The following is a 16,058-nucleotide window of genomic DNA, read 5'->3' as shown; positions in this document are numbered from 1 at the left end:
TTGCTCAGGTTAGGAAAGACCTCAAAGATAAATACCATCAAATCCAATCACAGCCTAACCATACTACCCTAACTCTAAGAACCCTCCACTAAATCATGACCTGAGCACCACATTCAAACAGCTTTTAGATACATCCAGAGATAGTGACTCAGCCACCACTGTGAGAAGCGTATTCTAGTGCTGATCCTGCTGTAATTTGTGTAGTTAACTCTACTATGTTTAGTACATATATAATGTGAACTTTCATTACGTTTTTCTGCTTTCATTACATTTTCCACTTGCTATAGGACTGTCATGTCATCCTGGGAAAGCTTTTTGGCAATTTATTTTATTTATTTGGAAAACAGCACTGTTATTTCAATGCTTTGGGAACTCAGTTTTGCTTAGATTGGTAATTTCACCTCTTTCAATTTTCTGATTAATTACAATAATATTTATTTGACACTATATTATGACACCACCAAAACAACCACATTATGTTGCTTTCCTGGATCCTGGAGGTAAGTCCTATTTGAGATGTTCACAGTGTTGATCAGTTTTGATCAAAAGAGTCAATGGCTCAGTGTCTGGATGGAGATTAGTAGTGAATGTTGTTTCCCAGAGGAAACTCTTACTGGAACCAGTATTCGCATATTTATTCGCATATTCTTTAATATCTTCACTAATGACATTGACAGTGGAGTCAGGTGCACCCTCAGCAAGTTTGCTGATGACGCCAAGCTGTGGGGTGCAGTTGACACAACAGAGGGATGAGATGCCATCCAGAGAGACCTAGGCGGTCTTAAGAAGAGGGCCCAGGTGAAACTCATGCAGTTAAACAAAGACAAATGCAAGGTCTTACTCCTGGGTAGAGGCAACCCCCACTATCAATACAAGCTAGGGGATGAAAGGATGGAGTGCGGGCCTGCTGAAAAAGAGCTGGGGATACTGGTGGGTGGGATGCTGGACATGAGCCAGCAGCATGGGCTCACAGCCCAGGAAGCCAAACATATCCTGGAACACATTAAAAGCAGCATGGCCAGCAGGGCGAAGGAGGTGATCTTGCCCCTCTGCTCTGTGCTGGTGAGACGTCACCTGGAGTACAGCATCCAGATGTGGAGTCCTCAATACAGGGGAGGCATGGATCTGTTGGTGTGTCCAGAAGAGGGCTCTGAGGGATGGAACACTTCTCAAATGAGGACAGGCTGAGGGAGCTGGGGCTGTTCAGCATGGAGAAGGCTGGGAGGTGACCTGATAGTGACCTTTCAGCATCTAAAGATGCTAAAAGATTTCCTTTTCTAGGAAAGATGAGGGACAGACTCCTTAGCAGAATCTGTGTTGATTCAACAAGAGGAAATGATTTCAAGCTTATAGAGGGTACATTATATATAAGGCAAAAGTCTTTTACAGTGAGAGTGGTGAGGCACTGGAACAGATTGCCCAGAGATGTGGAAGCTCTGTCCCTCTATCCCTGGAGACTTTGAAGTTGAGTCTGGATCAGTCCACTAACTGTGGATGTCCCCATTGTTTGCAAGGGAGATGGTCTGGTTGTTCTTTAATGTTAACCTCCAACTCTAAGGGTTCTATGATTTTTCCAAAATATTTTAACCTGAAATTTTTGGATAGGAAGAGAATATATGTAATCTATTCCCATTGAACTGGAAATCCGCATTTTTGTTTTCTAGAGACACTTTTTAAAAATGCCTGCCTTAATATTTTTCTTCTTCAGTTGCTATTTGGCTCAAACTTAGCTTTCCTTATCTGTTGATTCAGCATAAGTAATGAAATCCTGCCTCTGGGGCTCACCTTCTTCAGCGTTTCACTAAGATCCTCATTCTTTTCTACAGCCTGAGACTGTGTGTAATCAACACACAAGCCCCGAATTATCATCAAATGATTTGAATAACCTCTGAATATACTTGTGAGATTGAATAATTCTACTGCTAGCTAATATGTGTTTTGCTAAAAAAATAAGGAGTTGTAACTCTGCTTTGGAACCAGTTATCTCAATGATATCTTCAGTAAGGGTCCTGTGGTTCCGCAAGGTTCCCTCAGTTGGAAGGGAACCTTCTTTCCTCTAGGGTAAATATAGCAACTTTAAAATCACAAGTGAGAAAGCAAGACCTACCTCTCTGATGAAACAATGTATAAGAATTAAGTGAAAGAAATACTGTCCCATCGTTCTTACTTTCCTAAGGAAACACTATTACGCCTGTCTTTGTAGTACAAGAAGACTCTTCTATCTCTCCTTTTCTTCACTTTCCCCAACTTTAGTTCCTCCATGACTGCCTTTACAGAAGAGAAGAGCAAGCATGTTTTTAAATTCAGTTTCAGATGGTGAAAGAGCCGAAATCCTCTTGCATGTATGTTGAATGAGTTGTAACTCAGGTGCACATTTTTGTGCAGCCTGATTTAATGATGAAGTGCAAAAAACACTACACATTCAGTTTTTGTTTTAAATAGGGGGCATCCAAAGCCTACAGTTTCCTTGAAATATCATCAGAGTAAGATAACAGAAGTCCTGCTCCATTAATAAAATGACATGGTAGCGATCTTTAAGAGATGAGGGAATCAAATGCTAATAAAGGCGTCTTACTTATACTATTTTATGTGATTATAAACATTGCTAGGTTTTTCTATTTTTTCTTTCATCAGCAGCTCTTACTAGTAATATTTATAGAGAGTTAAATGGATTAACACGGGAAAACATTTGCCATTCAAATACAGCCATACTACTTCTTGTTCCAGAGGTTGTATGCTTTGGATGTCTCTGCTTTGCTGACTTAGGCAATCCAAACAGGGACGAACTAAAGTTCAGTTCACTTGGGGTTATTTATTGTCTCAGAGCTGCAAGTCCAAATTACAGTTTCACTAATGATGAAGTTTGTTTCATTTGCAACTGTCAAGCCTTATCCAATTTTCACTCCAAGACTGTAGTCACTTGGAAAAAAAACACAGACCATAACAGGCATTACCAAGAAAAACAAAGATTTCTTTCTTCAGAAGCACAAAAGTTTTGCAGAAAGAAGTGTTCCAGGAATGTCAAAGAATAGCACTTCTGGTTCTCTTCAGCTGTAACTATCTCTTGCACCCTCGAGCAAAAATGGAATTTTTCCTCTCGGAAGGAGCAGAAATATTATCCTTGGCAAAAAAAAAGAACATGGTGCCTTGTCAAGGCAATTCATATGAGTAGTAAACTGAAACATAAAACCCATTATGAACTCGGTGTAGATTCTCTACTAGAGAATTCCACTGTCTGCCCTCTTTCCAAGGACTATCATCTCCTATGGCTCATAATGGACCTGCGGTCCACTGGTTTGAGCCATGTTCCAGAATACTCTTTTTGTTATTAGCACTTCTCACAAGAAGAATGAAGCCAAATCTCTTCTTGGCTTCTCTTAAAAAGGCAGATGTTTTGTGCTGTCGCAAATGGAGAGGAGTGTGCAGTTCCTTTGAGAGCATGAGCATGTAGGTGTTCTGAGAATAACTGTGTTTGGATTATTTCAGCTGAATTCCATAATGACAACAACAGGATATACCTTTTTTCTCAGCCTTAACAGATTGTAAAACTTGTATTTATTACCAGGAATCTGGTAATAAATAAAAAAAGTATGGTAATAAATTTAATTTTAATTAGTAAAAATGTACTTCCACTCTTAATATGGTCAGTGATTTCAGATAAGTCTGGCCTCTTGTTCCTAGAAGGATAAAGAGAACCTGCTTCTCTTAGCATCAGAGGCCCATGATATAAGTATGTCTGTTCCATTCAACCCTTAACTGAGCATTTTACAACAGTGATAATTTATGTTTAGATACTGACATTTGCTGTAGAATACCTTGTGCCCAGGAACATATTTATTTTCTGTCATCTGTTTCTACATGCAATTAAAATTTCTGGACAGAAAGATAACCTGAATTTGTCTATTAATGATTAAATATAAATTATTTGGAAAGCTGAAAGATTGATTAATTGATTTAAGCTAAGACTGCAGCATCAACTTGGATAATTCTATGATTCTAGGATTCTATGAGACAAGCGGTAAATTAAAAATACAGTATTTACTTGTGAGATATACGTTTGTTAAACCATTCAAAAATTCATTTATGTGTTTTTTAGTTATACCATTAACAAGAATTGTAAAAATGCAGGAAGTATGACCTTTACACTACTCCTTTGCTTGTCAAGTGTGTTTCTATGCTTCTTTTAAGGTAACTTTTGATATCAAGTTAGTTTGTAGATCTGATCTTTAAAATTATAACATTAACTTTGAGGCAATTTCTGTCCTTCTTATTTGATTATGATAAGAAATACTGTAGTAGTTGGCTGACTTCTCATTCCTTGTATTTATGTCTCATTGTTAGTTTCTTTCCATTTATGGAGCACAAAGAGATAATATTGACAGTAAAAAGAAAACTCATAGCTTTATTTCTCTTAACAGGCTCATTGCTTCTTCAGCCAATGCTAACAGTTATCCTTATCACAATATTGTAGTTTGAGTAAACTAACTGGAAATCTAGATTATTTGTTTAAATAATAATGTTTTTTTGAGAATTTATTTGCAAGTAAAACTCTTCCAGCAGATGGAACTTTATTTTGTAATTCCATAGAAAAGTAGACAGCTTCTTCTGAATTCCACAGAAAATAAATAAAGTCCAGTGAAAGTCATAAGATAGAGAAAAAGTATTATCAGTAAACTGCAGCAAGTTTTCTGTTGTTTGGTTTTTTTTATTTAAAGATTGGAAATAGTGGATGTCCTACATTAGGGAATCATGCATTTTGAAAGGCAGACAATTAAAATGATCTCTGGATATTAAGGAAACTGAAGCTACCCTTTCTCCATGCTTTCTCTTGCAACATCAGTAACTGTACATGTGTGTTTCCAGCTTGTTGGTGACTTTAAAATAAGTGTTATCAGACTTCTTACTTCTAGAAATTGAATGTTAAAATGAATTCCTACTTTTTCTTTGCATATGTTGTTGTCTACATCTGTACTCATGTGCTTTATACATAGATAATCGTGTTGGCAATTGCTACCTGAAGTATGGACCACGAGGGGATGGAAGCCTGTCCTGCAATACTGAAATAGGAGTTGGAGTCAGTCGTTCCTCCTGCTGCTGCTCTCTGGGAAAGGCTTGGGGAAACCCCTGTGAAACATGTCCCTCTGTAAATAGCAGTAAGGAAATGTTCTCTTAGTCTCCCTCTCCCACCTATTATAGAATATACTAATAAAGGATATAAAATATATCTGAAATCTTCTACTCTATCACTGTTAGGTTTTTGTTTATGAAGCCAGTTTCCTTCAAGAACCTGAATACTGTAGGCATCTATTAGGAATTCTTAGTTGTCATCTCCACACTAGCAGGGGGAAAGTAAAAAAAGCCTAATGCTTCAGTCTGAAGAATGGTGGTAGCTCTCAAGTGAGAGTTTTGGTAACTGTTACATAGCAATCTCTAAGTCAGTCCAGTAATTTCAGAACTGTTGTTTGATAATACCTAATAACTTTGTAGATCTTTGAAGTTCTTTGAATGGGTAATGCGAAAGAAATGTCATGCTTACAAATCTGAACAGTCTCAAAGTAGTATAAAATTCGATTTTAATGTATAGTTATATGTATTGTGTAGTGACTTATTTTACTAAAAGAACCAGTAAAAGCTCAGTAGGGTGCATATAGTATGCCTTATACAGGCTCCGTATAGAGAAAATAGCATTGTACTTGCCTATAAGAATGTTTGAGCTTATGACAATGTTTAAAGCAGAGTTTACAAGTAAGGTAATATCCTTGATTTTACACTAATGTCATTTTTTAAACTGGTTTTGTTTATTTGAGTAGACCAAGGAGGGTAGAAAACCAATGGTTGTAGTGAAAGAGAATCATTAATACACTTATGAAATGCTGTGTTTCTATTGTTAGTGTTTTATACTTATGACTGATATGCTCTCTCTTTCAATGGCTTAGCGGAATACAATACTCTTTGTCCAGGAGGAGAAGGGTTCAGACCAAATCCCATCACTATTATTTTAGAAGGTGAGTCCACCATAAGTGACTATCAAGATAAACAGTAAATAGAGTTGATATACAGGAACTGTGTATTGAAGAAGTTGTTACGTTAATTGCAGTGGAAACCTGCACTAATATAAGTTGTACAAAAATAGAAAGGAGCATTGTAAAAGAATATTGGAGAGATCCAGTGTTTCTCTAGGAAAATAAATGTTTTCATCCATGCCTTCATGAAGTGTGATTTAGAAGCAAAAAGAGTCCACATGGCAGTTAAAATCTACCGATCTGTAAAATTTTAGGGGAATACTCTTGGTCTCTTGTTTCTTTTCATAGTAGATTGAAAATAAATTTTTGCCTTTGTTTTTAGACATTGATGAATGTCAGGAGCTGCCAGGTCTCTGCCAAGGTGGAAATTGCATCAATACTTTTGGCAGCTTCCAGTGTGAATGTCCAAAAGGCTACTACCTCAGTGAAGAGACAAGAATCTGTGAAGGTTGAGTCCTTGAAATGGTCTTCTTTTTCACAATTTAATTATGGTGAAAAATACTTCTGCTTTCAGTCTTAAATTCATAAGTAGATATAGCATTCACACACTTGCCTAAAATCTCTTGAATCAACATCTTTGGTGTTCCTGGTAGGATTAATATGAAGTTTGCAATATAACATTTGCATATACTAATGTTCATACACTAGATCTCAGCTAAATATAGGCATTATGTAATACACATGTAAGGTGGCTGTTAATGATTTCCGGATTTTCAGTTTAATGCTTTATATTGCCTAGATCCTCACTGACTCAAATCAAAGCAGTGCTTTCTAAGCTAGCCTTTAAATGCAGCATTTTTGATATATTAATGTGATTTTTTATGGACATATTTCTCAGAAATACTTGCCAGGGCCTGGTCCTCTTTCCCTTTGTTAACTGTAGTGTTTTCAATTGGTCTGCAGATATTGATGAGTGTGTTGCACATCCTGGTGTCTGTGGCCCTGGGACCTGTTACAATACCCTGGGAAACTACACCTGCATTTGCCCTCCTGAATATATGCAAGTCAATGGAGGACATAACTGTATGGGTATGTAGAATATTATCTTTATTAGAGCTGTGTAGGTATCAGCTAGTTTTGGAATAAGATTCTCTGCTCTAAAATTTCCTTTTTGACATGGTCATTTCTAATCTCTTAGAAATCTTTTGACAGAAAACTGAAACTTCATAGCAGTATACTTACAGTTTATTTGCGCTTTATATAAATTTAAATTCTTATATTGCTTTTTCTTACCTTTAACTCTGAGAATGTAAAGTTTTGTAGCCTGAAAAGAGATCCAGACAACTACCAGTGTTCTCATGGTCTTATTCTTTAATAGAACTCAGAAATATTTTTAATTTTTCCCTAGCCATTTTCAAGTAGGTTTTGATATATAATTGGATCCAGTAAACATCTACATTTTGTTTCTTATTCCATAGGAATATTGCTTTTACTCCTTTGTCTTGAAAATATGCCAAATTTCAGATATGTCTAGTACAAGGAAATAATATATAATATGCAAATAATATAAGGAAAGCAGATAACTGCAGTCCTTAAATTCTTTTTAAATGAATCTGGGCATGTATTTCAGTTGTGTTCTGTAGCCGGAGTCCTCCGTCATAGACTATTAAGTTAAGTCTGTTTGTTGCTGACTTTGTAAGTGATTCTTTACTTACATCTAGACATGAGGAAAAGCTTTTGCTACAGAAGTTATAATGGAACCACCTGTGAGAATGAACTGCCCTTCAATGTAACCAAAAGGATGTGCTGCTGCACATACAATGTTGGGAAAGCCTGGAATAAACCATGTGAACCATGTCCAACTCCAGGAACAGGTAAAGCCCACCATAATCATTCCCTCCCCGCACCTTTTTTTGTTGCCACTTTGCTCATCTGTTCCTTTGACATATTAACTAAAGTTAATATTTCAGCCAGAAAAAAAAACAAAACATGTTTGCCATCATTCCCAAGAGATAATACTCTGTCATCTTCTCACTGGCTGGATTAAGTCTGGCTGTGCTAGGAAGGAATTAATACTTCTTCAATTCTTGCAGTATCACTCCGTATTGAGTGGAAAAATACAGCTTGAATGCTTGAGGGAAACAGTCATTCACACAGGTGAAATAAAATATCTAGGAAGAGTATGCAGATTTTTCCCTCTAAGCTTCCCATGAGGTCAAGGACAAAGGAAAAAAATACTGCTAGGTCTCCTGGTATGGGGCTAAGTAAAAAAGCCTGGAAAATATAAGACTGACCTTTCCATCATCAGGGGGAGCATGTTAGCCCTGTAACTAAAATGTGTTTGTTATAGTTAGATCTAACTATTTACTTTTTTTTTTTTTTTTTCCTCAATGAGACATGAAGCGTCAGGATTTTATAAAATGGCTCTATAAAATGAGTATGCTATTGATCTTTCTTTCTAACAAATACAAAGGCTTTCACAGGTCCTGTATGGACATAAAATTTAATTCAGACATATCTATATGTCAAAAATCTATGTTTGTGATGGTAAGACTAGACTGACATACAAGGCATAAACAAGCATAAGAGTATGTGATGACAGAACTCCTCTAAAGCTGTCTGCTTGAGGTTTCTGGAAAAGCAGTCAGCATGCAGTGATACTAGGATGAAGATATCTGTTGCCTGATCAATCATACAGGATTTATGATTGGGTAATTTAGGGTAATATAATTCAGTAACTGAATTGCTGGTGAATGCATTTATCCAGGTAGTTCTAATCTCTGTCAGAAGAGTAAGATTGTGTTTCACTACTTAAGTATGTTAACCTTTCCAGATTTTTCATTTGTGTCTCAAGACTGAGCATGATCCTCTTTGTTGCTTTTACATTACGTCTACTGAAGATGATGAGCTTGCAAAAGCTCAGTAAGCAGGACACGCTAAAGGAAAGTCAAAATTTAATTCTGCAAAATAGGGTGAAAATAATAAGGTCTTCAGTTCTTTTCAGTTAATCTTTATGGAGTCTCTTGCCTGGAACAAATCACCCTGGAAAGCTCAACTTTCAAGGAAAAATCATTGGTCAGAGAATTACCAGCTTGGAAACCTGACAGGAGCACCTGGACCTCATTAAAAGATTCTTACATTTATAGAAAGAGCTTTCCTAGATTGGGAGGGAAAGAAAAAAGAGAACACCAAAAAAACCTGTTCTGTACAGATACATTTTACTATTTAATCGACTTTGCACTGAGCTAATGCTGCTAAAGCCATACCTCTTGTGGGTGCATTGTCTGTGGTGTTAGTGTAAATAATATATTCCTTCTATTCCATATATATTCTTGTGATGTAAGGGAAACAGCATATAATTTTGGGAAGATTTTCTCCCACAAGCAGTAAAGAGGAGGAAAATAGGACTGAAAAGAAAAACACCCTCTTCCATTCCTTCCTTAAGTAGAAGAAGGGAAAATGAAGGAGTATTCATAGCAGTCAGGAATCAGAGATGAAAACAAGAGGGAATAAACTTATTTGCTATCACAGAGAGCTCATAAAATTCTTTCCCACAGTCATTTGTTTCTGTGCCATAAAATTGTCATTTTGATGACAATGCAATGAGAAAATGCAGCAAAATACTTGCAGGGATTCGTGCAGTTAATATTCTCACTCAGAGGAAAGAATTGTTCTTTTAAACTGGTATGACAGGTTCTCGAAAACTTCTGCCATTTTTAAACCGTTGCTAGAATAATTTCACTGAGACAGTCTGCAAGTCTTCAAGTGGGGTGAAAATGTTTCCTGAACTACTTAAGCATTGCCTTGTTAGCTGTTTTAAGTGCCTTTCCTGTATTTGGAAACACAACTGATCCTCTTTTCACAATGAAAATATATTGTGTAAGGGATCAAACACAAATTGCTAGTGTGAATGGTTGAGTAGCTGAAGTTACAAGATATAATCAGTTTTGAAATCTAGGAGAGGGCTAAACATCACAGACAGGGATTAAGATACAGTGACCTTATCCAGTTGCTAGACTGAGCTCAGTAGCTCATTAAAAGCATTATTCTGCTCTGATGAAAATTGTATTGTTCCTCTAAGTGAACTTCACATGCCAGCTTTTTCTTTGTGATTTTTTTTTCTTCCATTTCATGCATTTATGCTCAACAACAATCAACCTCTTCTGCCCTCAAATAGTAAAGATTACATTGCTTAGGATTACTCATTATACAGATCATAGACATTACTGTAAAGGCATGAACGAGTTTATCATTCCTGTGACAGTTTTTTTTTCCACCCAGAGAAGTGTATAAAGCTGCTTCAGTGTTACAAAGTAGCCAGGTATTTGCATAACTTTTTTCATGGTTGGATCATTTTGAAAGTGTTTGACTTCAGAGTGTTTTTTCCATATTATGTGTTAGATCTTTTTGTCCTATGAAAAATAATACAGTGAAAAGTATGTGGTTTTTGGAAATTGTCTTTAAAAAATAGTTGCAAAGGCAAGCTTGCAGAAAGTAAATCTCTGGAGTGTTTGTATATTGTTTATTTGGCACTCTTTTATGAAAGCTTTATGCTGCAGTCTTGATGTATTACATGTTGTTTTTCTACACAGTGCAAATGGGGGAAAAAAAATTGAAAGATCTCTATTAAATAAAATGTAAAATATTGCAGCCTTCAAAGCTGTTCCTCAATTGTCCCAGAGCTAATGTTAGGCATTATGACAGGAATCGGTTGTCATTGTCCATCAGGACAGGGTAGTAAACATTAGGCTCTCTCCTTAGCAAGTATATTGTATATTTCACAGATTTACTGACAGTAGTAAATAGCATAAATCTCTGTTAAAAAGAAAACCTTATATCTTACACTTGCTGATACAAAAGAGCAGAAAGTTGCTGGATGTTATAGTACGGTGACAGTGAGCTCTAAGACTCTCTGTTCTGTAGTGCAAGACAAACCTCAGAAGGCATTAAACAGTCATTACAGAACACGACAGAAGACAGAAGAAAATGCTGTGGTTCAGATGTTGGATCCTACTCAGCTACCTACAGAAATAACAAAGATGGTTGAATGTGAAAAAATTATTTTGCCAAATCGTATTCTGAGCAACAATCAACTACATTTGCTGAAATTAATATCTATTTTATTTCAGGAAGACAAGAACTATTCAAGTTATAACCCTGGTAATTAAACTTTACAAAATCTTAAGGTAATGAAAGCTACCACTAAAATACAGAGAATCAAGAAATTCAGACAGTAGCCAGTAGAGAAGTAAACTATCGACACACCAGATGGGAGATCCCTGTTCATGGAAAAAAAGAAGGGTCTTCCTTTTTACTAATTGTGCTGGAAAAGATGCCTTAATAATTTGTCTAAATTTTAGGTTTAGAGTTAAGTTTGTATGCGCACTCTCACTGAATAGTAGCTGTCAGAGTACAGATTTACTGTAGGGTTCTCATCCAGATTAGTAGTGGACAAAGCTTTTATAGAGTCTCCAGATGTTATCCTTTCAGAAGGCAGCCATCCAGTCCAACTTCCATTCTCAAGATGTACTGGGGAAGCGGGTATACAGTGAGTATATTGAAACAGTGCTCTTTTTGAAGCACCTTTTTCAAAGTAAAGTGTCCATCCTCTCCTCAGTTCAGTGCAACTAAGCTACAGTAAAATTTACAAAAAAGGACAGCGATAGCATTGTCAGAGAAGGATAGTTACAGATGTTGCATTTTTTCCTTCTTTCTGAAACTCTTGCTGCAAATTCTCAGTGCAGGCTTCTAGAAAGCAGAAACAAATCTTAATAGGCAAGTTACGGAGTTCTATTTAAAACAAAACCTGAAGCTTTGCTTTCTCAAGTCAGACAGTTGTTCTTGTGCCAGTCTGTGAAAATTTGCAAAAAGACAGGTATGAATTAGTGCTGCATTTATGTTCATTTGGCAACTTGAATTTTCAGCATTCATTTGTACAGGACACAGTGGCTCCTTCTTCTAAGTGTATTTGGCTTATATCAGCTCTGAGAAAATTACAAGTAATTGGGAGATCTATAAATACTAAAAATACATTTTTCTCTTATTTGCTCTAGCTGAATTCAAGAACATATGTGGTAATATTCCTGGCTTTACTTTTGACATTCATACTGGAAAGGCTGTTGGTAAGTTTGAATAAACTTATTTTAACCAACGATTCTTAACACATCAGATTGCTGCAGATAGTACAAAAATGAATATTTCATAAAATAAAATCTGTGTTCATTTTGTAGTCTTCAAGTTGACACACTGTGAGACCAAACTTATAATGATTTGATTTTTATATTCTTTGATTCCTACATTTTGTTAGTGCTTTTTTTTTCACTCCTCCTCCATCCTGTTTCATAGGTTTGAATTTTAATAGATAAGGTGAAGAATTTTGCCTTCAAAAATGTTGATTGACTTATTAGCACATTTGTAACAGTTCTGAATCTTGTCTAATACTTAGAATTTCTCTCTATCACTTACTGAACATCACATAATTTACTTTTTCTCATAGTGAACATATGTCCTGTGTATAACTTGAGTAAAAAAGAATCTCTAAGTTCTGTAAAAAACAGTGAAATTGCGAATGTGTGCAGTATGTAAAGCCACAAGAACTGACCAGCTCATTTGAATTTCAGATATTGATGAATGTAAAGAAATCCCAGGAATCTGTGCAAATGGTGTTTGCATCAATCAGATTGGCAGCTTCCGCTGTGAATGCCCAACTGGATTCAGCTACAATGACCTGCTCTTGGTCTGTGAAGGTGATTTGAAGTGATGTTATTTTCTACCTAGTCCCAGTGAGCATACTTATCTTAATGAACAGGAGAAAAAATAATTTACACATTTTTGAAACTCTTATTGACAAGTTCTTGTAGGGTTTTAGTCTATTATAAATGTGCTGTGATATGTTTGTCTTTAATACATATACACATACACTTGATTTGTCATTATTTTGTATCAAGTAGAGCACTGACTCCTAAGATAGAAGTAAATGAAATACTTATGGGGAGGTAATTTAATTTTTGTTCTTAAAGCTTGCTCAGATAAGAGCTTCCCTTGATATTTCCTTCTTCTGTCTGTTCATCCATGGTTTTATAGGTAAACAAGAATCAGATATTTGTAAAATGTAGAAGTAAAGTGTATGTGTCCTAAAGTCAGTAGGAGTTTTACTGTTGGTATTTAAGGGACTAGCAGAAATGATGAAGACACTTGTGCCTTAAATGCTAAAAATCTGTGTGGCAACTTATTTTTTACCTAAAAATATGTTTTCTTTAACATATGCAAAGGCACAGAGGAACTTAATACAAAGAATTAGTTGATTTATGCATCCCTTTAAAATTGCATGGCTGCTTCTGTGTGTTGTGACTTGGATTCATAGGATTTTCCTTCGTCCAGAAAGAGTGCTGTTGATGAAATGCTGTTGATTTTGCCTTTTGTTTGCATTTATGGCACAAGAAGCTGAAGGTTAGCATCTTCGTGCTTGGTTGAGGGCAGCTTAAAAAGATCAGTCTTGCATATGAATGACAATACAGTCCAAATACTAAAACAGAAATAAGTATCTTGTGGTTTTTGACTTTGACACTTGGTATTTCAGATATTGACGAGTGCAGTAATGGAGACAATCTCTGTCAGAGAAATGCAGACTGTATCAACAGTCCTGGTAGTTACCGCTGTGAATGTGCTGCTGGTTTTAAACTTTCACCCAATGGTGCCTGTGTTGGTAAGAAATCAGTTTATTTTTGTAGTCTGAATCTGTTTGTACCTACGCAAAGGTCTGTACTTGATTCTCTTGAAGAGTAAAAGCAACATTTATTTTCTGTTGTCTTGCATATTCTAATGTGTATTTTATGAAACAGTTTTTATTTTATAGCTGTTTCTCTGTACAAGGGATGAAAAGACACAGTAAAATTTTTAAAGAACATTCTTGAGGTATCAACCAAATATTAACAGTAGTTTTGACCTTGAGGTGTATAGGCAAGAAGTTCTTATAAAATGAATTTTTGTTATGATTCAGATTTGGTTGTGGATAATTTTGAATCTGGGTTTAATTATAATAACAGATTGTAAGAACATGTTTGTGTAAAATGAATGAATAATAAAAGTCAATAATGTGTACCATCTGTTTTATGTTTTTGTTATAGATCGCAATGAATGTCTGGAAATTCCTAATGTTTGCAGTCATGGTTTGTGTGTGGACATGCAAGGAAGTTACCAATGCATATGTCACAATGGTTTTAAGGCATCTCAAGACCAGACTATGTGCATGGGTATGGAAAGAAAATGCTTTCGTTTAAGAACAAAGTGGAGACAGAAGGGAGTGAATCTAGATATGAATTTTTAATAGTATAAGAAGTATACATTGGCATTAAAAAAGACTGTTTGTGTGTTTTTGAATGCTATGAATAAAGCATATGAAGTTGTCACTAGAGTAAATATATCAGTTGGAGAACAAATTACAGTATTCCCAGAAGTAGCTCCATGTTACTGAAGAATGTGTTAATCCTATTTTCACAGAAATACATTTTTGAAAGAAAAGCTTACAGGTGATGTGATAAGAGTTTTGAAGTTATGAAAACTATTCCACAGGAAAATTTATACCTGCAAATAAACAAAAATGTTTCAGAAAGTCCACAAGATCTAAGTGATTACAGTCTAAGTGTGGTTCAGATCCTTGTGAAACTCCAAAGACTACTTGAGCAGAAAGTAGAAAGTACTGAATTTGTAGCACTTTAAAAAGTGGGTATATACAAGACATCATAGGCAAAGTTTATAATTCTTGATGCACTACTGGTATCATAATTTTGCTTATAGAAACTATATTGTGAACAATTACACAACTCCAATATGGAGCATTTTCAGCAGATTTTCATGTGCATAAAAATAAAATGCCTATGTTACATTTCAGACAGTTCAAGGGCTGTGGTGCTGTATCCTTTGTACTGAATTCATATAGGTAACATACATTAAGAAACAAAGAATTATTACTAGGGGAAATAAAAACACAGAATGCTTTGAGATAATACATATGCTCTTTATATTTCCAAATAGGAGTACGTTTTAGAATACAAATGAAAAATAAGTGTCATATGTAATGTTCCTACAGTCTTACATGTACCCAGGAGCTTACACACCATGCTGTAAAAATCAGTAGTATACATAAAACACATGAGGCTTAGAATACCATCACAGTATGCACATATATACCACAGTACTTGGGGAAAATAAATTCCAGAATACTCTTTTGTTTCTATTTGCAGATGTTGATGAATGTGAACGCCATCCATGTGGAAATGGAACATGTAAAAACACTGTTGGATCATATAACTGTCTGTGTTATCCAGGATTTGAATTAACTCATAATAATGATTGTATGGGTAGGTGATGTAATCCAAACTTTGCTTTCATTGCTGCTGGCTTAATATGCCAAGGAGACTGTATAATTTAAATAATTAAAATTTGGACTTCTAGGGAATTTAATGGAATACAGGAATAGAGGTTAGCAATTATTATTTTTGAAAATTCAAAATACGCATTCCTAGGCAGCTTGAGATAATGTAAACCCTGAAACTCTGGACCACTGGGGCCAACTTACAGCTCACTGACATTGTAAGGCAGCCCTCAACACAAATAGATTAATTGGGCAATTATAGCACACATCTTTTGCTACTTGCAAAGACCATAAGAACCACACATGGTAAGTATGAGTAATATCACAACACCAGCATTACCTTAGGAATTCAAAATAAATTCTTTATTTAGCTATATTATTTGAAATTTTTGTACAGTGTGAAGAAGAGGCCAGCAATAAGAAATCGAGCACAACTAATCTTCTAAATCTACTACTCTCCTGAGATGAACTTTGCTTGTTCAGAGACACTGCTATTTCCTATTCCTAAATAGTGGACAGCATGAGGATATCGATGGTTTTGGACAATTTTAATACTTGTGATAAAGAATAGGATTTCTCAGCTAAAGGATAGACTTCTTAAGTCTCAGGAGATTGGCCTTGTGCAAAGCCTAAGCCAAAAAGTAAGATATCACATTCCTTTCTGCTACTTTAGCAAGACAAAACAAAGTCTGCTGGTTCCTTTGTGGATCCAAAGAGAACTA

General features: G+C 35.7%; 1 protein-coding gene across 2 annotated transcripts in view; it reads left to right on the top strand.

The window, feature by feature from the left end:
- The window catches only part of FBN2 (fibrillin 2), a 147,689-nt gene that overhangs the window by 108,324 nt on the left and 23,307 nt on the right, over positions 1-16,058 (top strand). For both annotated transcript variants that reach the window (XM_015849661.2, XM_015849660.2), the window contains 10 exons: positions 4,992-5,153; positions 5,937-6,005; positions 6,346-6,471; positions 6,927-7,052; positions 7,685-7,837; positions 12,017-12,085; positions 12,584-12,709; positions 13,543-13,668; positions 14,090-14,215; positions 15,206-15,322. In XM_015849661.2, the coding sequence (XP_015705147.1) occupies positions 4,992-5,153; positions 5,937-6,005; positions 6,346-6,471; positions 6,927-7,052; positions 7,685-7,837; positions 12,017-12,085; positions 12,584-12,709; positions 13,543-13,668; positions 14,090-14,215; positions 15,206-15,322 (1,200 nt within the window). The remainder of the gene's footprint in view (positions 1-4,991; positions 5,154-5,936; positions 6,006-6,345; positions 6,472-6,926; positions 7,053-7,684; positions 7,838-12,016; positions 12,086-12,583; positions 12,710-13,542; positions 13,669-14,089; positions 14,216-15,205; positions 15,323-16,058) is intronic.

Source organism: Coturnix japonica, chromosome Z (genome assembly GCF_001577835.2).
Source record: "Coturnix japonica isolate 7356 chromosome Z, Coturnix japonica 2.1, whole genome shotgun sequence".
In the NCBI taxonomy this organism is placed as follows: domain Eukaryota; kingdom Metazoa; phylum Chordata; class Aves; order Galliformes; family Phasianidae; genus Coturnix; species Coturnix japonica.
The sequence above is the reverse complement of the archived record's forward strand: the minus strand, read 5'-3'. Positions and strand labels throughout refer to the sequence as shown.